Here is a 21709-nt window from a genome sequence, read left to right on the forward strand (position 1 = left end):
AGTTATTTAATGTAGAAAAGGGAAGGAAAATAAAAACAGCCCCTTTTGCAATACACCACTTCTTGTACAACAAATATTTAATGCAAATATATCATTCACTCCAACCAAGCGAATACGAACTCATTCATTTGCTCTGAAAATATGCAAACACACGTACGTAACTTGGACGGCTTAACCCAACTTATTTATTCAGTAATCCCTTACTCAGCGGCGATTTTAAATATGCCCATGTCGCTGGCACTTTGTGAATTATGGAGGTTTCTGTTCAGACCGGCCGGAGGGCATCTTGAAGTGCATACATACATATGATCACGTCTATATCCCTTGCGGGGCATACAGAGCCAACAGTCTTGAAAAGACTGAATGGCCACGTTCAGCTATTTGGCTTAATGATAGGATTGAGTTTAAATAGCGACAGGTTGCTAACCCATCGCCTAAAAAAAAAGAATCCCAAGTTTGTAAGCCTATCCCTTAGTCGCCTTTTACGACATCCATGGGAAAGAGATGGAGTGGTCCTATTCTTTATTGTATTGGTACCGGGAACCACACGGTACATCTTGAAGTGATCACAAAGTTTTTGAAATTGTGTTTAATTTGTGTGCGGACTAACTGGACAGCTGACAACTACGCATGTGTTAGTTCTAAGACAGCTTATTTAAGTATATCTTTCTATTATTTATTTTAAAAGGATTCTCGCATCAAGCGGAGGATACCACTGGAATAACGTTAAGATAAGGACCCTGAGATTAATGAGTAATGCACATGCATAGTCAGGCAACTGGATATGTGACCATGATCGATGAAATACGAGTTAAGGACTCACTCTATCCAGGATACACGTTCAAAGGCATACCCTGGGCTCCTCTCCAGATGAGATTGCAACCGGGACTAAAGCCAGGAGGAAGAAAACCTCATAGCGAGATCCCATTTTTCACAATAACAATACGCCACGTGAATTTTGAATTTCAAAATTAACATTATAACTGCCACATTGTTTTTATCAAAGCTGGTAGCCCTTTTTATGCTTTTCAGAAATGACTATGTCGTGTACAGTTTAACATGTTTATAGTTTTTAACTTTTAATCAGGAGTCAATCAACGTAAACTATTTTTTTTTTATTTTGTATTTATCATCAATATATTGCTTTGTATTAATCAGCAACGCACCTTGTTTTATAATTACTTTACTACTAGAAAATCAAATTCCTTTAAGCATTTCATAATAAAAAGTCGAAGAAACGAAGTAAAGGTACCGTGTGGTTTCCGCTATTTAAGAATAGAACAACTCCATATCTTTCACATGAATGTGGTAAAAGGCGACTAAGGCGGAGGCTTAAAAACTTGGGATTCCTTTTGTAGCAACCTGTCACTATTTCACTACTTGAATCCCAATTCCATCCTGCAGCTGAGCGTGGCCTATAAATCTTTTCGAGACTGTTGGCTCTGTCTACCCCGCGAGAGATATCCACGTGACTACATATACATATGTATGTATGAAACAAGGTAGATCCGTTTCGACTATTATTATAATTCACCTGCCGTAAATTTTCAACGTTTTGAAAATATCGTTGGGTAGTCGTTGCTACTTTACGGCTTAATAAAGAGATTCCCCCGGGGTTCTAAATCAGAACGGCCATTAAAAGACATACAATTGCTTAACTTGGCTCTTCAGATTTTATTAGGCGCTTAAAATGTTAAGAACATAATATACATATATAACATCGTCATTTTAATCTTTATTTATGTAAATATTAGAGTATAGTCTCTGTCTACCCGTACGGTCTACCCCTTAAGGGTTAAAGACGTGATTGTATGTATTTTATATCTATCTTTTATTCACAAAAATAATATTTCCCGAGACCATTGTTATCAAAACATGTTGAGCTTAATAAGGACCGTGTAACGAGCTGCCTCGTAATATCCCCTTTAAATTTTATAATAGCGTAGCCGATGTGAAAATATGTTTCGTTTATGCAAATTTAATATTATGGATACAGTTCAGCTGTTTTATAAAGGAAAAATTGAGAAAGACTAGATTATTTTTTATTGACCTAGTGATGCAAAAAAGTTTTTGAGAAAAAGGAAGAACCACAGACAAGAACATTGTCTCTTTTCCAAAAACTGATTAGTTTGATTTATTTTTCAATGGTTGTAACATGCATACATTACATTGTATGTATGTATCTATCATATCACTTCTTTATCGACAGAGCCAACAATCTCGAAAAAAATCAAAGATTCAAATGGTGACAGGTTGCTTGCCCATTGCCTAAAAGAATGCCGAGTTAATTAACCTTCCTCTTGCAATCTGCATAGCAAGAGAACCATCAGACACACACTATGTTATATTATTACTGGTGTTCCACATGGTGGAGTTCTTTCTGGCATAGTTTTTTACAATTTTTAAAGATGGCATTACGGATCTTTTGTCCTCCTCTTTTCATCTTTAAGCTGATGATCTCCAAATTTATGTAGCTATATTTTTCTACGCTACCTGGCCAGGTTTTCTATTCCCTTTGTCGTCCATTACAACCATAACGTTGTCCTATTCTAAAGTACCAGAAACCACACGGCTAAAAGCAAATAAAACAAATAGAAACCTTTTGATATTTATTGATCAAATCAATTCCTTTCGTATTATTTGTCTCATTCTAATGGCTCTCCGGCCTCTAAGGGTTCTTTTGTCTCTTACCGGCGACATTCTAGTGTTTGTAGGTGGATGTTGCCAATCTGGACATCTGAAAATTATAATACCAACATGAGTTAAATACATACACGTCACGTCTATATTCCTTACATGCTAAACAGAGCCAGCTATCTTTAAATGACTGATTGACCACGCACAGCTTTTTGGCTTAATGATAGAATTGAGATTCAAATAGTGATAGGTTGCTAGCCCATCGCCTAAAAGAAGAATCCCAAGATTATAAGCCTATCCATAAGTCGCCTTTTACGAAATCCATGGGAAAGAGAAGGAGTGGTCATTTTCTTTATTTTTAATTGATGCCGGGAACCACACGGCACCAATTTAATCATAAGTAAAATCACAGATATTATCTAAGTTATCCATACTACCGACATTTAAGTTCAGCTCCAGTATTTAACTTCATTAAAAGCGGAATATTATTTCCATGCAATATTCAACACGCGATTGCATACAAATGTTTTTCGATAGCATCGCGTAAAAACCAGGTTTTGAATTTTATTGTTAAGGAAAACTGTTGATGGTCGTATGTAACTTTGTAATGAGCTAAATATTCAAATGTTTTCATACATTTCTGAAATTATGTTGTTCAGTGATTTTAACTAGTATTTGTTTTCTTTCTTGATTTGTTTACCTGTAGGTAAGTGAATTACCTAAATAAATTTGACATAAAATGACTTAACTTAAGCTGTTTTCAAAACCTCGTACTCACTAGAGGATAGAGTAGAGCAAGTAAATCCTGTCATAATTGATTACTATTTATACGCTCTCCTGGCTGTCCAAGGACAAACAATTTTTTTTTCCAACTTTTTCTTTCATTACATATTCTAGAAAAAAATGCCGTTTTGACCTATATCTCGATATTTTTTTAAATTACTATAAAATCATTACAAACTTATTAAAATAAACTTGAACTAAATATTAAACCTAATCATTGAAAAAAAGAAAATTAAACAATAAATAATACAAACTAATTAATACAAATATGCCGTGTGGTTCTTGGCACCATTACAAAAAAGAATAGGACCACTCCATCTCTTTCCCACGGATGTCGTAAAAGGCGACTAAGGGATAGGCTAATAAACTTGGGATTCCTCTTTTAGGCGATGGGCGAGCAACCTGTCACTATTTGAATCTCAATTCTATCACTAAGCCAAACAGCTGAGCGTGGCCTATCAGTCTTTTCAAGACTGGTGGCTCTGTCTACCCCGCTAGGGATATAGACGTGATCATATGTATATATGTAATTAATACAAACAACTATAATAAATAAACAATATACAAAAATTAATAGCCCAAAGTATCAACGGTTTATTATATCAATAACACCATTTTTTTAAGTCTTAGGGCCAATACACTACTTACTTTTCGATATCAGGTAGCGTCTGCCCCTTGCACCGGGCCTCCCATTTGGACCAATACTTGAAGCCTTCGAGCTCAAACACCTTCAAGGCACACACGCTGTCATCCTTGATGTCGTCATCAAGTAAGGCTGGAAATAACGTGATGGCTTATTTAAAAAAACATTACAATTACGTGTGCCGTGTAGTTCCCGGCACCAATACAAAAAAGAATAGGACCACTCAATCTCTTTCTCATGGATGTCGTAAAAGGCGACTAAGGGATAGGCTTAAAAACTTGGGTAAACATTTAATTCGCACATTTATTTATTACTGTATTACACATTACACAGTTCGTCGTTCACGTCACTAAACCAAAGTCCATGAAGTTTTGCATACGTATGTATAGGGTGGAAATACTGAAAAGAACAGAGTACTCATCACGCAAATGGAGCCTCTAGCAAAGCAATTATCGAAGAAGCGTAACTATCGAGAATCATCATCATCATTTTAGGATGTCCACTGCTGAACATGCCCTATGTTCCAATGATTTCCACCTCGCTCTGGTATTAGGTCTATCTTCTCGTTAGGTCTCATTATAATTCTACTCTATCCTAAGTACATATTACGTTATTATTATGTATTTATCTGTATTTTTGTGTATTTATGCGTATTTGTATGTATTTATATATATTATATATAGATATGTATTCTGTGTGCATTTTATTATATTTAAACATTTATTTATCTTCCTCTGCGCCAACGCCAATCTCCAGTTTGGTTTCCTTCCACCCAAAGGTTGACTGGAAGAGATTGCATCAGCGATAAGTCCGCCTTTGTACCAACACTATCTGTTTTGTGTTGTTTTGTATGTTTTACTCTTATGGTGCAAGAGTTTTTTCTATCTATCTATCTTTGTTGGAGCAGTTGCAACCTGCATCCAAAGTTTCACCACAATCCACCAGGTCGTAGGTTCAACTTGTGGGAGCGGGATTATCGACAATGATGTCAATAAAATGTGATTTTTTGTCTATAAATTGAAGTGATGACTGGTATTATAAAAAATTAAGATACAAAGATTACAAACAACACATGAAAGGTAACAATACAATAGTATAGTTGAAGGTCAGAATTGGTATTGTATGCTAAAACATGCGTAAAACTAGTGAAGTCGTTACAGAGCGATTATAATTGTGAATTAAATTAAAGTTAGTAAAGGATTTTATTTCTATCATTTATTTTATAGTGAGGAGAAACATGTTGGAAGAATCTGCACATTCAAGCACTAAAATTTGTAAATATGATCCGATATGGGATAGGTTACTGAGGTAAGATGGGAGTTGTTTCGTGTATGTAACGTGAGTTGTCACGTGTGTAAAACCTGTATTACTCAATCCAGTTTAATAGTCAGAAGGCTCACCCCGAACTCTTCTCTAGGGAGGGGAGGAAAAACGTCACGTCTGTATCCCTTGCGAAAAAAAAAAGTTCCAACAGTCTTAAAAAGGCTGAAAGGCTACGTTCAGCTGTATGGTTTTATGATAGAATGTTAAACAACTCGTTCCACTATAATATACAGGGTGTCTAGTAAATCGCGTTACATAGTGAATTAGGGCACTTGGCATCTGATTTTCGTTGCAAATTATTTAATTTTAGAAATTGACCCACCAAAAACAGAGAAGTGTGGGCATCGCGGTCGGCGCGAATTCAATCGACTAGTTGACAGCGGAGCGCCACCGCCCGCGAGCCGACTCGCTGGATACGCGTATCGAGCGCACGGTATCCAAACATTCGGAGACTTTGTGCAATAATTTGTTTATTTTACTGGTTTCATATTTACTATGTCCTTAAATGTATACGGGATTTGCCGACACCCTGTATATACAGCCGACACCCTGTATATGCATTGCATTCTCGTATGCCTACCTTCGCACGAAATGTCACATTTGCCACCTTTGCGGCCTTCCTTGCACCACTCACTTCCTATCTGAAAACAGAAAATGTCAACGAACTCTTAAACAAAACAATAAGATTTTTTACGATACCTTTGGCGTCATCGGATTAATTCGTCATCATCACGACATAATTTTTATGATTGGCCTGGGTATTGGATGTATGTCTAGTCTATATAAGCATTTAATACAAAAAATATACTTAGTATCCCAAGTCTCGAGCTTATTTGGGGCTAGCTCATCCTATATAACTTATCCCGTGTTCTGTTTTAATTCTGGTAGTTTTTCTGTTAGAAACAGAACACTAACTTTGAATCTCAGTTCTATCATAAAGCCTTCCAGCTTGACGTAACCTTTGAATTTTATGACTATTTCCTGTCTTATGTTTGAGACGTATGAAATGAAAATATTCTGTCAGTGGCTCATCCGGCAGAGAAACGTTTGTCAAAGTTTCAGAATCGATAAATTTTTGCAATTTGTTACAAGTCAAGTCTTCAATATTTCCCATTCCATCAAAGTCATAATAACTACTTCTTATTGGTCTTGTTGGTGAAGTTAAAAATACACTAGATGTAAAAACAACAGTAGCCAAAGGTTAGGGCGCTATTGTGTGGCAAGATAACCACAGAATAGAGTACTTAGCGCTTTAGGCAGTGAAATCAATAATTTGGCAAATAATCTATATATGAGGAGATAGCCGTTCCATATTATTTTATAATTGCGATGCCCAACAGGGTTCATATTGTTGAACCTATTTATAAGCAGTAACTGTAATTCAACTGATGTACTTTTTGATATGCAATAAAGAATTTGAAATTGAAATTGATATAATTTACTGCAACTATTACCTGGAATAATCCATAATACTTCCTCCGCGGGGATTTTGTTACTAACGCTGAAGTGTTTCTCTCACTCTGCTGCTCAATCAGACATACCCCTGAAAATTAGTAAACAACAAGTTGTACTCAAAATAACGAGTGGAAAGATGCAGTCTATGTCCACCCCTCCGGCAAATAAATACATACATATGGTCACGTCTATATCCCTTGCGGGGTAGACAGAGCCAACAGTCTTAAAAAGACTGAATGGCCACGTTCAGCTATTTGGCTTAATGATAGAATTGAGATTCAAATAGTGACAGGTTGCTAGCCCACCGCCTAAAAAAGAATCCCAAGTTTATAAGCCTGTCCCTTAGTCGCCTTTTACGACATCCATGGGAAAGAGATGGAGTGGTCCTATTCTTTTTTGTATTGGTGCCGGGAACCACGCGGTACCGGGAAATAATTATGATTTTATGCATATGTCCTCAATATTAACGCACCTTAGGCAAACGTTACTATCACGTGATTGTTTGTTTCGTCGTTATCACTAAATTATGGTGATTTGTTTATAAATATTGCTATTGTCAATATTATGTTCAGTAATTACTTTGCATCGGGAGTTGAGATGAAGATGAATGAATGAATAACTCTTTATAGCATTATAAAAAGAACCATGTTGTGAAAATACCAAAACCCTTTGTTGCTATATACTAATAGGTACTAATATAATAAATGCGAAAGTTTGTGAGTATGTTAGTATGGATGTTTGTCACTTTTTCACTCAAAAACTACTGAACCTATTACGATGAAATTTGGTATTGTAGCTGAAGACACAAAATAACATATAGGCTACTTTTTATCTCGGAGTCCCCGCGGGAATGATTCCACGCGGACGAAGTCGCGGGCGGCTTCTAGTAAATTATAATCGCGTCACTTACAAAGTGTAAAATTTCGATCGACTTTATACTTGAACTTATACAAATTACACACATTTTTTTAAACTTTCTTTGGGCCTCTGACCTAAAAGTTAATTCAAGAATCCGTAATTTGTCCCGTTTATTTATACTTAAAAGTTTATAACTTCTGAACTGGACCGCTCCATATCTTTCCCAATGACGTCTGTTAAAAGCGACTAAGTACTTTTCCTTATTTTCCTTAGTAGTAGAAAGGCTAATAAACTCAGGATTCTTCTTTTAGGCAATGGGCTAACAACCTGCAATTATTTGAATATCAATTGTATCATTAAACCAAGCAGCTGAACGTGTCGTATCACTCCTTTGAAGACTATTGACTCTGTCTACCCTGCAAGGGATATAGATCATATGTGTATATTTGCTGCTACATACCATTCCATTTTCTTTTTGCGTAAAAAGGAACATAATGTGTGCCAGCTACTTCACTTTACGTGCATATTGTAAAAGTCAACCAAGGAAAAGCAACCTGTCTCAATTACATAATTTAGCCATATAGCTGAGCGTAGTAATCGTGATCTTTCGGTCTTGTCAAGACTGTTGGCTCTATTTACCCCGTAGGAGATAAAGGCGTCGTTTAGGTTTGTTTGTGTTTACATACATATAATCACGTCTATATCCCTTTCGGGGTAGATTGAGCCAACAGTCTGGAAAAGACTGACAGACCACGCTTAGCTGTTTGGCTTGATGATAGAATTGAGACTCAAATAATGACAGGTTGCTAGCCAATCGCCTTAAAGAAGAATCCCAAATTTATATACCTTAGTCGCATAGGAGGAAGTCCATAGGAGGGAGATGGAGTGGTCCTATTCTTTTTTTTTTATTTGATGCCGGGAACCACACGGCAACTTTGTTTGTGTTTATATTTCTACAAAAGAGTCATAACCTGATTGCAAGTAATTTATTCGTAAAATTGTCAACAAACAAAATTTAAATTGGTGTTCTTTTCATTTCTACTACGACCATCAAACACGGAACAAAAACTAATTATGTATGAGTTACTAATGATTATGTATTGTTAATAAGCAGGTACGTCTTTATTCGACCTTCACATTATCAAATGCCTACAAAATTATGCTCTTGTATCTGATCAATACGAATACAATACAACAAATATCGTACAAAATGAGCACAAAAAAAAGATACCCATCAAAATCATAAGGAAAAACCCGTTCGAAAATAACATACAAAGTATCAAAAATCACTCTATTCACTCACAATTGCTGAGGAATGTCCTTGGATAATAGTTTTTTAGAAGTTCACGAGTTAACTGACATCGAGTAAATACTTTGCATTGAACTAAAACGCATGACAATGCTAGAATTAGAGCGACGCGCGTTAGCATTGCGCTCTTCATGGCGTCTGGGCGATTACTGACGATTTTCACGTCCGAACTACATGCGTCTGCGCATCTTTTGACATTTCGTTATCAGGTGCGGAAAATAATGTTTTAAATTAATAGCCGGTGATTTGTGTATGTAGTTATTACTTAAATACCAGCTATCAATTTAAATATGCATGAATAGCATTTAGATAGATATAATTTTTGAGTGACTGAAAAACACACTACCTATTTATCTAATTTATGATGACAACCATGATCCAAGCTTGGTAATGTTCCTCTGTAAGCAGAATAACGCATGTCTATTCGTGCGTGTGTGTGTGTGTGTGTGTGTGTGTGTGTCAATTCGTGTGTAATTACTTGACTTACCCTCACACTTGGGTTGCCTACCTCTGGTTGGTATACCTACTTCTACCGTGGAACAATGCTTCTTCCTCCTGGATTTAGTCCCGGTTGCAATCTCACCTCTCTGGAGAGAAGCCCGGAGTATGCATTGGACCATGGTTTCTTAATTGGGTGAGTCAGGTTTTTACACGAAGCGACTTCCATCCAACCTCCGCAACTTTTGCAGGTAAACCTTACCCGTATCGAATCCATGGTTACACATCCAGTTGCAACAATGTGCAGGTTTCCTCACGATGTTTTCTCTCACCGCTAGAGCAGCGGTTAGTTTTCAAACTAAAGTACATTACTTCGAAAATAGTCATTGGTACATGGCCGCAGTAAGATTCGAACCGGTGCCTCTATGCACAACGACGTTTTAACCAAGCATCTTACCGATTCGACCACTGACGCTCTGACGCCTTGAACTTCTTCTCTGGGATAATACAACCGGGTCAAATGCATTGAGTAGGATTGTTGAAAGTTAAAAAATCAGTACCAATTTCACTCTTTGCATTTTCATCTTTATTTTCATGGTCTTTCGGTCTTATTCAGGAAAATTTGTGTCTGATACGCAGCTGACCATATTACATGCCATTTTTTCTCTGACAATAATAAAATTTTATTTAGAAAGAATTAATAAGGAATCAAACAAATTAATAATTTGTTAATCTTTTATTACAGAAAGTGTGTATTTATTTACGCACATACCGAAAATGTAAGCAAGACCGAAGTTTAATTTACAAAATGGCAATTTAATTACAAATTATAAAGCTCATTTACCTTATAACGCACGTTATACAATTTACGAAAATTGCAATACATATCAGGAATGATTGTATGTCCGAACTAGTTTATTCTGTGGCTTCACTCGTGTGATTATTTCCGAAAATTCTGTGGTCATGGGCGCCAAGCTGATTAAATAAACCATTTCAGCGGAATCCATTTTGTGAAATAAGATTTAATGCGTTTATCAAAGTTGTAACAAAAACAGTATATAATTTTGATAAACCATTCCTAATAATTTGTAGAATTTCATATTAAATTTATTTACCAAATTTTTGTATTATTAATAAAAATTATTAAACCTTAGAAATTATATACTGATTTTAAAATTACTTTATTTAAAAAAAAAAAGAATTATCAAGCTATAAATTTTGTATCCATATGGAAAAACATAACTGATATGTATTGCACAAATAACAAAAAAAAACTTAGCAAGCGAATTACACCCATAATCTATGAAATACATTAATCATTATTTACATAGGTCTAATAGTTAAAATATCAGATTTAAAAACACGTCCAAGGTACACAGGTTCGAATCCTACCACATTTTATTTTATAGGATTGTCGTACATTTGTTTGATTGTCGACAGGTGGTCTTCGGTTAGCGAGCAAGGTTTTGGAGGTCAGATGTTTGTCGCTGAAAAATAAACCTAACTTAGCCCAGGACAATAATAGACGAACCAAGGGCTCCTTTTAAGAAAAATGAGTTGGTTTTAGCCCACGACCTCTTATGTACAATTATGAAAGGAAATTAAAAAGAAAAAAAAAATTAAAAATGCTAAAAAATACACCGGTTTGGTACGAGCGACGCCGTTTTTAAATATAAATGTATATATAGTTTGTCACTCGACGACTCGCAACCGCTACAGCTGTTTCGCTTTTTATTACGACGTGAAAAGAGACAGCGACAGTTTATCGCGCGATTAAAATATCGTCGCTTCGTCGCGCTTGTGATGCTAGCCCGGCTGGAAATTTTAGTATCTACAAAATTTCCAGGTGTACATTTAATTTATAATTTTTCATAGGCATACATAGAATATGGGTGTTATAAAAATTAACAAAAACTTTACTTAGCCTCAAGTTAATATAATATTAGTGTATTACAAAAGAATGTTGTCTTCACAGAAGATAAGGTTCAATTAAGACATTAAGAATAATTAATTTAATTAGTACATTAGCACGAGTTCTTCCATTGCTGAGAATTTTAATTAAATATTCACTAGTAGGCATTAATGGAAACGTTATAAATAAATACAAAATGGGGATTTTTTTTATATAAAAATACATAAGAATGAATCATAAGATTTGTTTCAGTCTGTTCAAAAGTACATAATCGACGAGTTTGTATAAAAATATTGATGAAAGAGAATGAAGCTAAAGAAGAATGTACGGTTTATGACAAAATAAAAAAAGCGATTCCTTTAGCCCGGACTTTATAAAATGACTTCTCAAAGAAATATATAGAAAAAAATTGTAGCAGTTAATTGCTTCTTTAAATATTATTTAAATATACCTAGTTTAAAAATAAGTATAGAAAATTTTATTTCTTTAAATTTTATTTAGTTACGATAATATAAACATCAATGGTTAGATATATAATCATAAAACAAAGTAGAGATGTAATACTCAGAATCACTATTAAAGTATAATCAGTGGTGATTAGTTTAATCATTAAAACATTTACCGGAATTAATTACTAAAATAACTAACAAAGATAACAGGAGTTCAAACCTTTAACAATTTATATTTTAATATTATATGTATATTGATAAAAGCCGGTCTTATCAATTTATAAGTTTGCAAACACGACATTCTCAGAAAACTATCTTAAATACTGTTTCACAGTTAAAATTATATGTAAATATCTTAAAGAAATAAGTGATTGTGTTAACTTTTTACAATAATTCCTATATATTTATAATATGGCCAAGTTTTTATAATTATTCTCAGACTAGTATAAATATAATAAATGATTATGATCAGCCAGATTATAGAAATTATCTCGTATAGTGTAATGTATCACAGATTTAGTAAGATCTAACTCAAAATTAAATAATGCGACCTATTAAAATAAAATTTTAACTGCTTTTGTTCTAATATTTCGTACTTTAAATCTCGGCCATTTGTGCCATTTTAAAATGCAAATTAAACAAGTTCTTAAGTTAGTTATTAAACCATAAAACTTTGAAAATTGCTGCAAATTTCTGCATGATGCGTGATCATATAGACATGAGAAGTTTATTTTTATATAGAACTGACCATCGATATGTTATCATAGACTCACAATTCCTTTGATGATTTTTTTATTTCACCTGTGAATCTTCTATATAGTTGATAGAAGGAACTGGCTGATCAATCTCATTTATCCTACAACTTAGAAGTAGCAGTCAGCATAACGTAGCTGGCCCTAGGCTCCTCTGGCACTGGATCCTGCCTGAAGCACCTGTGGGGCTCAAACTCCGGCGGTTTCTTCAGCATCTTCCTAACAAACCATATCAGACCGATCACGACGACCATCAAACCTAGAGCTACCCCAATCAGTGCTGTATTCAAAGTCTTCATTCCGGCTTTCATTTCCAAAGATCCACTTTCTAACAACTGTGGTATAACGCATATAGGATGATCATCGTGCGATTTTGATAGCGTTGCGCATACTTCATAAGGCCCTCTCATTAGACCTTCCATAGTGATTTGTAAGGTCGATAAGCATGGAGTATCTTTTTGGGCTACTAAAGAACCTCTAGATAGTACGGCTATGACGACGTAGCAGTTGTAGATGGGATAGTCAGTTGAAAGCCTTTGGGATCGTGGCAAGGTGTAAGGTCGGTGATGGAGTCCCATGACAGAGACCAGAACTGTGAGGAGACCGTCGGTCGTGACGTTTGAACGGACTTCTGTTACCCTGTAAAAATCACCAGAATATATTAAGGATATACTGTATGTAGAAGAGATATTTCTAGGCAAAACGGGCGTAATGAGGTGTTCAAACTAAGCAACAACCAATTATAAACTATTGAAACGAATTGGAAAAATCACTAAGTAATTTTATTAAGTATTTTTTTTACTCTGGAACGTAAAACCCATATCAAATATTTAAAGAAAATACTACGTTTTGTGGTTTTTATTAAATTTATTTATTTATTTTTACGAAATTTGTTCTGCCTAGCTATGAAATAAAATAAAAGACTGTAAGTAAACTATTAAATACTTATATTTCAAACTTCAAATCTAAAATAGACATTATTAATCATCATGAATTTCTAGATTTCTCTGACCAAATAATTTCTTCCAAACAAACCTGACAATTTCATTCTCACCTAAATTCCTTAGCGTCTACAGCCGGCGTGACGACCACTGGAACAGCAGTCGCGAAGGTGGCTCTCTGTCTGAAGATGGAGGGGGTTCCGCAGCCCAGCACCAGTGAGAGTGGGTTATCTGATGGGTCCATCTCTTCAAGAGCTATACAGAAGCTGTAGAAATATATGAATCATTAATAGGTCTTTTAAAAGTTTGTAAAAATAGTGGTGCTATTGTCTTCTGCGGGAAATCATAAATCTGGTTCTATTCTGATAAATAGATCCCATCGTCATGAACCTATAATCATATACATATACATAAATATACATATGGTCACGTCTTTATCCCTTGTGGGCTAGACAGAGCCAACAGTCTTGAAAAGACTGATAGGCCACGTTCAGCTATTTGGCTTAATGATAGAATTGAAATTCAAATAGTGACAGGTTACTAGCCCATCGCCTAAATCTGAATCCCAAATTTCTAAGCCTATACCTTAGTCGCTTTTTACGACATCCATGGGAATGAGATGGAGTGATCCAATTCTTTTTTGTATTGGTGCCGGGATCCACACGGCACAACAACACAACCTATAATCACTTTCATTAAATCAAATTTTATGTTATGTAACCCAAATTAAACACTTACGTGTATTGCTCCAAAGGATTGACCTTCAGCCCTCTCAGCACCACATTAGACGGCCCGGCTCTGTGACACGCCACGTGTTTGGTCAGCCCACCAGGTCTGGACACGGTGACCCCGGTGCATCGGTAGCGGTGGGTTGATGGTGGCTCCACCACCCAGGTCAGGTGGACAACCTCGTCGTCATACCAGGCGTCTGTAAGGGTAACCTGAAAAAAGTTGATTTATCAGCTAGACAGTGTTTTTAATAAAGTTGATTGAGTGTCGGTTGTGATCGGTAAGGCGCGTGGTTAATTTGCGTGATGCGCAGAAAGGCACAGGTTCGAATCCCAATTCGACCATCTACCAATGATTTTTTCGAAGTTATGGTGGATTTGTTTGAATACTAACCGATGTTATCACGGTTAGGGAAAACATCGTTGGAAACCTGCACATTTAGGCAACTGGATGTGTTAACTATGATCGATCCAATTTTACTCGCAAAACCAATATATAGATTAAACATTCATAATATCATTATTTTAGTCAGAGAACATTCTTGGGTTTTAAGCAACGGGCGAAATTCTAGAAACTAAATACCATTATTTCAAAATTTACGGAGTTCTCCAAATTGAGCTAACATTTCAATTTATGTTATTTCATCATGACATTATTATTCAGGATTCAGTTAATGTTAGAATGGAAAATATCATTAACATACGAAAGGAAACATACAGGTGGATCGGTATGTTATCAAAAGAAAAATAATGATAAGGCAGTATTACGTCAAATACCCTTACGAGAGTAAATTCCAATTTGACGTCTGTTATCTGTATTTCAAAATAATACTATTTATTTGTTTAGTGTCGTGTGCCAATGAAGTCACATATTTAATAAGCAATCATATAAAAATAAAGTGCAGCGTTGAAAATATTTGTATAATAATATGAGAGACTAATTACTTAATCACTTTTTTATGGATCTTAGTTATTTCCTTGGTAATTGCTAAATGGTATCTCCATCATAAAAAAGCTGGTAAGTACACACAATGTCTATTGTCACTACCTGACACGAGTTGAAAAAAATGCGAAAGTTTGGTAATTATTAGAAACCTTCATGCTATTTATTTATTTTATGAATACCTTAGAATTTGACGTAGGCAGTTCATCTTCCGCCGGCACATCCAATTCTTCATCATACAGATCATCATCCAATCCTTCCTGTTTATCAGGATACACATCTTCATCGTATTTATCGTCTATTACATTCGTTTTATCATCTATAATGTTTAATTTATCTTTTTTATCGGTGTGTTCGACATCGTCGCATAACTTATTCTTCGAAAGTCGGGAAAGCAAGGCTCCTTCTAAATGGGGTGGGGTGGCACACACAGCTACTGCCTTGTCCGACTGAGAGAGGTTTTTCGCTTCGCGTAACCAGCGAGCAAAGCCGGCCATTAGACAGTCACAATTAAGAGGATTATCTGAAAAAGAAAAACATATTTAACGTTCACGTTTTGCAAAGAGAAGATTTTACTTTCTCTTATATTTAATTAACTCGGTAAAAAATTATATACTTTAATAAAAATAGATAATTTTTAACGTAAAAACTCTTTATTGTTTAAAAATTTAAACAAAAAAACAGGTTATGAGGTGCAAAACTAGTATCCACTAAATTGTCCATCAACATAATGAACAACACTTCTTATGTTGTACATCACTATATTAAATTGCCTCAAAATACCTACAGTTTTTTTTATTTGTTTATATTTTCTTTATATATATTTTTATTCATATTTGATGGCATTACACTGCCTATGAGAAAAAGGCAAAAACACTTATAGTAAAATACAGTATATCTCTCTTCAACGACGCATACGCATATATTATGATATATAGCCCCCTTTTCAGCTAGTTGGAACGTAAACAAAAACAAGTTCCATTCATGTATGACTGCAATGTATGATTGATGGACAGACCGACTCTACTGATATTTGTCAACATTGTTGACTTGCTATCGAATTAGACAATACAAGTAAAAATAAGCGGAATGTAAAACGGATACGGATAGATTATGATTAATTTCAATTCTAGTAATCTAAATTTAGAATGTCAAAGTTATATCAACGCCAAATTTCAAGTCTCTAGACCCAGCTGTGTTGGGCTTGCGCTGATCAGTGAGTCCGTCACTCCCTGACATATTCACTTCTTATATAATATATATTTAAATAGAAGTAATAAGTGACTAAATGACTCGTTAATAAGTCATCTTTTCATTCATTGGTTATACCAAATCCGAATAAGGCTTCTCCTTATTTGACTTTTACAATGTCTGCGGGACAAAAAACAGCAACAGTCCAATGTATATATTTCATCTATTACAATAAAGGTCAATGCTACCACCGGGACAAGCGTACCCCATTGATCCCGGGGGACCTACTGTGAAAATACGTCAGTGTCACAGCTAGAGTGCACTAGTGATGGATAAGTTTTCAGGATATTTGGTCAGAAGGTATTCAAGGGTGACGCGGAAAATATTTCCTGCTTTCATCAGGTTTCTCCTGTGGGAACATTTCTGACTATATTTTATCAAATCGTTCAGGCGACTGTATTAACAGCTTTTACCTAAGGTTGAGTTTCATCTCTTTTTCAGATTTATTAAGTTTGATAAAAATTAATATATTTATGGTTTAAATAATATTAAAATGTATCTTATAGGACACTGACTGACATATCAACGCGCATCTAAACCACGGAGTCCAGAGCCTTTAATTAAGTATTTCCCAAACTTCCCGTGTTCACGGAAATCAAAGAGATTTTTACGAGGGAGGGTGTCTTCATGTTATTTCAATAAAATGGAGACACCCTCCCTCGTAAAAATCTCTTGGAATGAATTCCAACAGAATTTATTCACATTTATAATATTATCTGGTTACAGCCAATATTCAGAACGTTAAGTAATCAATAAGAATTTCATAAGTGTAATTTTCTAAAGCTATAAAACGCAGTCAACGCAGCAACAAAAATCTCCTGAAAACCTCATAACATTAGCTTTACTTGAAACCAACAAATTATCTGTCCATCACTATGATGAAAAATATCATAAATAGCACAAAAGCGAATAGCTAGTCACGCAACAATATAGCAGCGAGTGGCGTTTGGACGGGCCCACAAAGGAATCCGACGCCCTCAAAACTGCGAATATCGACAAATATTGATGGGACACACGGGTGATTAATTTGGGGAACAAATAAAATATTATAATAAATATTTTTCCTTCTTTCCAACTATTATGTAGACTACAAATGGTGTTTTTAAATTTTGTTGCCAAATTAGTAAATCAAACATTATCACCTAAGTTATCACAGGTGCTAACAATGCAATGTTTAATTCGTTTGATAATAATCTGTTTGACTGACGAAATATTTTGCGAATAAATCACGCATTTGTTGTTATTTAGATTCTGCCCATGTGTAGAAAACATTAATGGCAAGTGAAATCATGAATAAAAAAAGATTAATTCATCCGAAGAAAACCACGTTAAACAAATTGATTGTGAAACGGAACATTGAATTTGAGAGATTAAGAACAAAATTCAAGAGCATATTTTCTAAACTCAAATACCGTGTGTCACATCCTAAACTGCGTATCATCCCGCCGCCATTACCTTCAATAGTGAATCGTCTGAGGTCCTTGTGCTGTGCCAGGGCGCCATCATCGATCATCGATACATCGTTATCATGCAGCAACAACTCGCTCAAATGTCTGAGGGATTTCAGCGGCTCGGCAGAGAGCGAACGAAGGAAATTATGCGATAGATCTAAGTGTATCAGATTCGTGAGCTGCGCTAGGGATGCACCTGAAAATATATATTTTTTAATCGATGTTTTATTGCCAGCCAGTTGTTTTGTCATCCGGGAATTATTTTTCTATAACTACAGGTACATTGCAATCTTGTAAATAAACTGTACAGGAATAGAAACACAAAGTACTGTAGAAGCATTTCCATATTTCTAAAATCTTCTTTGCCAAAATATTCCTTACTATAAACATTCAAAACGATTGTATAGCATTATTGTATTATGTATTGCAACTTAATTTACAATGTACATTAATTCTCAGAGGCTTTTACTTAAATTAAATTTCCCAAATATGAAAATATACACAAAATGAGGGAAATTCACGTATGCATAACTGGTCATTTCTATTTTAACAGCGGAAATTAAATGTCAAGCGTTTAGAAGCGACCCATATTATTATGCTAATTAACACGCCAGAAATATATTTTTCCAAATATAAATTTCTACTTCACAAAAAAATTACTAAGCACCCACAATACTTTTTCAGTAAGTAAATGTTTTCTCACTGCTTTTCATTTCATGTCTCCTATCTCGGGTCTGCTGGAAGACATTTCTTTTGAAATAAGCATAACCTATGTAATTTCGTTTCTTGTGCTTATCATTCTTAATGTTTTCGGTGTACATAAATTAGTAAATTAATAAATCAAAGAGCGCCTTGAAAACATTCCTACAAGAGTGAAGTTTTAGAAAACCTAATTTTGAAGTCAGTTAAAAACTCTCTTGATGCCGCTCCGAATATTGAATTCGATGCGCTAATTCTCTGAGCCGCCTGAAGTTCATGATGACCAGGACGAGGGAATCCGAACAAAATCCTGTCAAAATGCTTACCAGAAACAGCCACGATTTCGTTGTGCGACAGGTCCAGATGCGTCAAGTTGCCAAGATGTCTGAACGCGTAGTCCTCCAACACGTCTATTTGGTTGTTGTGGAGATTCAAAGTCGTGAGATTGGATAGACCTTTAATATAAATCATAAATTAATATAATAAAATCACACACATTGAGTACTAACACTGAAAGCCAGTAACTGATATGGTATACTAACTTAACGATATTTCCTAATATTATACAGTTTGGTAGAAATGTATGGGTTTGGTCTTTAGTTAACAGCTGAACGAGGCCTATCAGTCTTTTCAAGACTGTTGCCTCTATCTTCCCCGCAAGGGATATGGACGTGATATAACGTGAGTGAAATACTAAATAAACATCAAAGGCACAAGTTAATTTTTAGATATAATTTTATAAACATTTCGTAACACGTTTCGTAGACATACCACGAATCTTTACGATGTACAAATAGATAAAATAAGTACAAAGATATCTACATATACTTAAACCACAAATTATAGTCACTATTTTGAGTTGCACCCCGTATAATTAATGTTTATTCATTAAACATTCCATCTAAAAACGGTAAAGATTTGAATTCGCTAAGGTTTGAATAGACTGGCACAAACCAAATTACCGCAGACGAACTCTTAATGAGTGGGCTAGAATAAAATGGAGAATTCTCCAGTAATAATTCCTCTGAAGAGTTTATAGTGCTAGTAAAATTCTCGTATATTTTGGAACTGTCGAAGAAATTAAAGCGATAAAATGCCTTTTGAAATGTGCTTCGAATTTTTTTACATAAAAAAGTTAAAGAATTTAGGAAAATAAGGATGAATTTTATATGAAAATCTATAATGCTGTGTATTAACTTTTAAAAAATAGCCAATTTTCTCTTTTGTAATGTCTTGACGTAAAGTCATATTATGAGTAGGCACCGCAAATTGACTAACTAGCTTGAAAGTGATTTATGTGAATGAAGCGAAATAGTATACGTATATACAAGTAGAAGTAGGTAAATGGGAAGAAAGATGTGTTTACCCTGAAAGATGTGTCATTTTATGTATGCAGTTACTTCTTTTTATTAATTCAGGCTTTCTAAAGTCGACTTTTCTCGTATTCCTCTCTTCCATAGGTTTTCTTGAAGTTTTGATTCTAGTTAAGACAAACACTATACATATCATGAAAATGACCTTACAGTCTACTTTATTCTCTGTGACATATCAAGAAATCAGGCTTACCCCATCGTCACTTAGATTCCCTACGGTAAGTGGTAAAAGAAAATAAAATAAGATAATTTACCTGATAAAGCGCCTCTCCTGATACTAGCGAACGTATTGTCTGACAGATGAAGCGTCGTCAAGCTGCTCAGAGGAGGCACCGTCGCCGGCCCAAGTGGACCTTCTAATGCGTTGCTGGAGAGGTCCAGGTCCCGGAGGAAGTGCGCCGCCTGTGCCAATGAAAAATGTTGAGTTCTTTGTTATAAAGTATTAATTTATTTTTCTTTTTTCTAATGGAGCCGTGTGGTTCCCGGCATCAGTAGAAAAAAGAATAGGACCACTCCATCTTTCCATGGATGTCGTGAAAGGCGACTAAGGAGTAGGCTTATAAACTTGGGATTCTTCTTCTAGACGACGGGCTAGCAACCTGTCACTATTTGAATCTCAAATCTTAAAGCCAAATAGCTGAACGTGGCCTATCAGTCTTTACAAGACTGTTGGCTCTGTCTGCCCTGCAAGGGATATAGACGTGATTATATGTATGTATGTATGTATGTAATTTATTTTCAAAATTGGATACAAGATCACTTATGAACGTCAACATAATTTAAGTAGAATGTAATAGAAGTAAAAAGTGTAGAAGAAGTGGCTGACAATTACAAGTGACAATTCTACTTATTAGCGCTACCAAAGAAACAGCTGTTAGGTCCGACTTTGATTTACATTTTTTATTTTAGATTTATTAGTTCAAGACAAGGTACCTAAATTCCTCTTAGAAAAAAGTAAAAATTCTACCTTCAAAGACGCCAGCGCTGGAACTTTCAGCAGGTTTCCTCTCAGCCGGAGTACTGACAACTTGACCAGTGGCTTGAAGGCGTCTGGAGATATGTCTGTGAGCTGGTTGTCGCTGATGTCCAAATATGTTAGATTTCTTATACCCTGGAAAGTTAAACATTGATTAATCTTTTAAATTGATTAGCGCAAACATCTATGATTTACTATCTCTCTCTCCGACCATGGTACCATCACATTCACTTTCTCAGTGACAAAGCAATTTGAAGATGGGGTATTTTCTTACTCGGAGAAAATACTTGCGGATGATTCAATACCTAGATATTTGAAAAGAGTGGCGATTCATTTGCGGATGAGTTATTTAGCAAATAAATTGTCACCTTAGTCCAAAATCTGGGCCCTCACATAAAATAATCCAGTAATCAATTTGTCGAAAAGAAGGGTTATTTTAGTCTAATTATTAGGCTTGCAATACGATACGAATGTATCCTGCATAGCATAGCACTAGCTCTTCCTATATCCGCCCGTGTTAAACTAAAATTCAAACTTTACAAGTTGGAATTCCAAGAAAAATTTAGCTTATGTTTGACTTGGAATTAATAACTTTATTATTTTACCCATAACGCGTAAGCCATGACAACGTAACAGACTGATATGGCAGAACGTGATGAGTAAAAAAGATTCCGAATGGAAAGATAGAACTTATTTAATACACATACATAAATAAACCACGCCGGTTTCACAAAGGGGTAGGCAGAGACAAATTAAAAACTTATTTAAGTCTCCAAATACCTCTGAAT

The 21709-nt window shown here is 35.2% G+C and overlaps 2 protein-coding genes across 2 annotated transcripts in view; both read right to left on the minus strand.

Moving 5' to 3' along the window:
• Positions 1-2596: 2596 nt before the first annotated feature.
• Positions 2597-9225, minus strand: LOC132903456 (lysozyme-like). The gene is made up of 5 exons (XM_060951861.1): positions 9003-9225; positions 6841-6929; positions 5967-6027; positions 4069-4195; positions 2597-2737 (listed from the first exon to the last, which is right to left on the minus strand). Exons 1-5 carry the CDS (start codon positions 9139-9141, stop codon positions 2617-2619), a joined length of 537 nt encoding a protein of 178 aa, XP_060807844.1. The 5' UTR covers positions 9142-9225; the 3' UTR covers positions 2597-2616.
• Positions 9226-12117: 2892 nt separating this feature from the next.
• Positions 12118-21709, minus strand: part of LOC106135266 (leucine-rich repeat-containing protein 15) — a 69887-nt gene continuing 60295 nt past the window's right edge. Inside the window, exons 5-12 of the mRNA XM_013335513.2 lie at positions 20913-21056; positions 20200-20347; positions 18899-19027; positions 17878-18069; positions 15354-15694; positions 14239-14441; positions 13614-13766; positions 12118-13198 (exon numbers count right to left, since the gene is read on the minus strand). Of these exons, the coding sequence (XP_013190967.2) occupies positions 12664-13198; positions 13614-13766; positions 14239-14441; positions 15354-15694; positions 17878-18069; positions 18899-19027; positions 20200-20347; positions 20913-21056 (1845 nt within the window). The 3' untranslated portion in view covers positions 12118-12663. The remainder of the gene's footprint in view (positions 13199-13613; positions 13767-14238; positions 14442-15353; positions 15695-17877; positions 18070-18898; positions 19028-20199; positions 20348-20912; positions 21057-21709) is intronic.

The sequence above is a fragment of the Amyelois transitella genome, chromosome 26, assembly GCF_032362555.1.
Source record: "Amyelois transitella isolate CPQ chromosome 26, ilAmyTran1.1, whole genome shotgun sequence".
Lineage (NCBI taxonomy): Eukaryota > Metazoa > Arthropoda > Insecta > Lepidoptera > Pyralidae > Amyelois > Amyelois transitella.

Coding starts and splice junctions, on each gene's coding strand:
- LOC132903456 (XM_060951861.1), bottom strand. CDS start 9,141: ATGAAGAGCGCAATGCTAACGCGCGTCGCTCTAATTCTAGCATTGTCA. Junction 6,930..9,002: donor AAGGACATTCCTCAGCAATT/GTGAGTGAATAG, acceptor ACTAATTTTCAG/GGGTATGTCTGATTGAGCAG. Junction 2,738..4,068: donor ACGCTACCTGATATCGAAAA/GTAAGTAGTGTA, acceptor TATAATTTTCAG/ATGTCCAGATTGGCAACATC.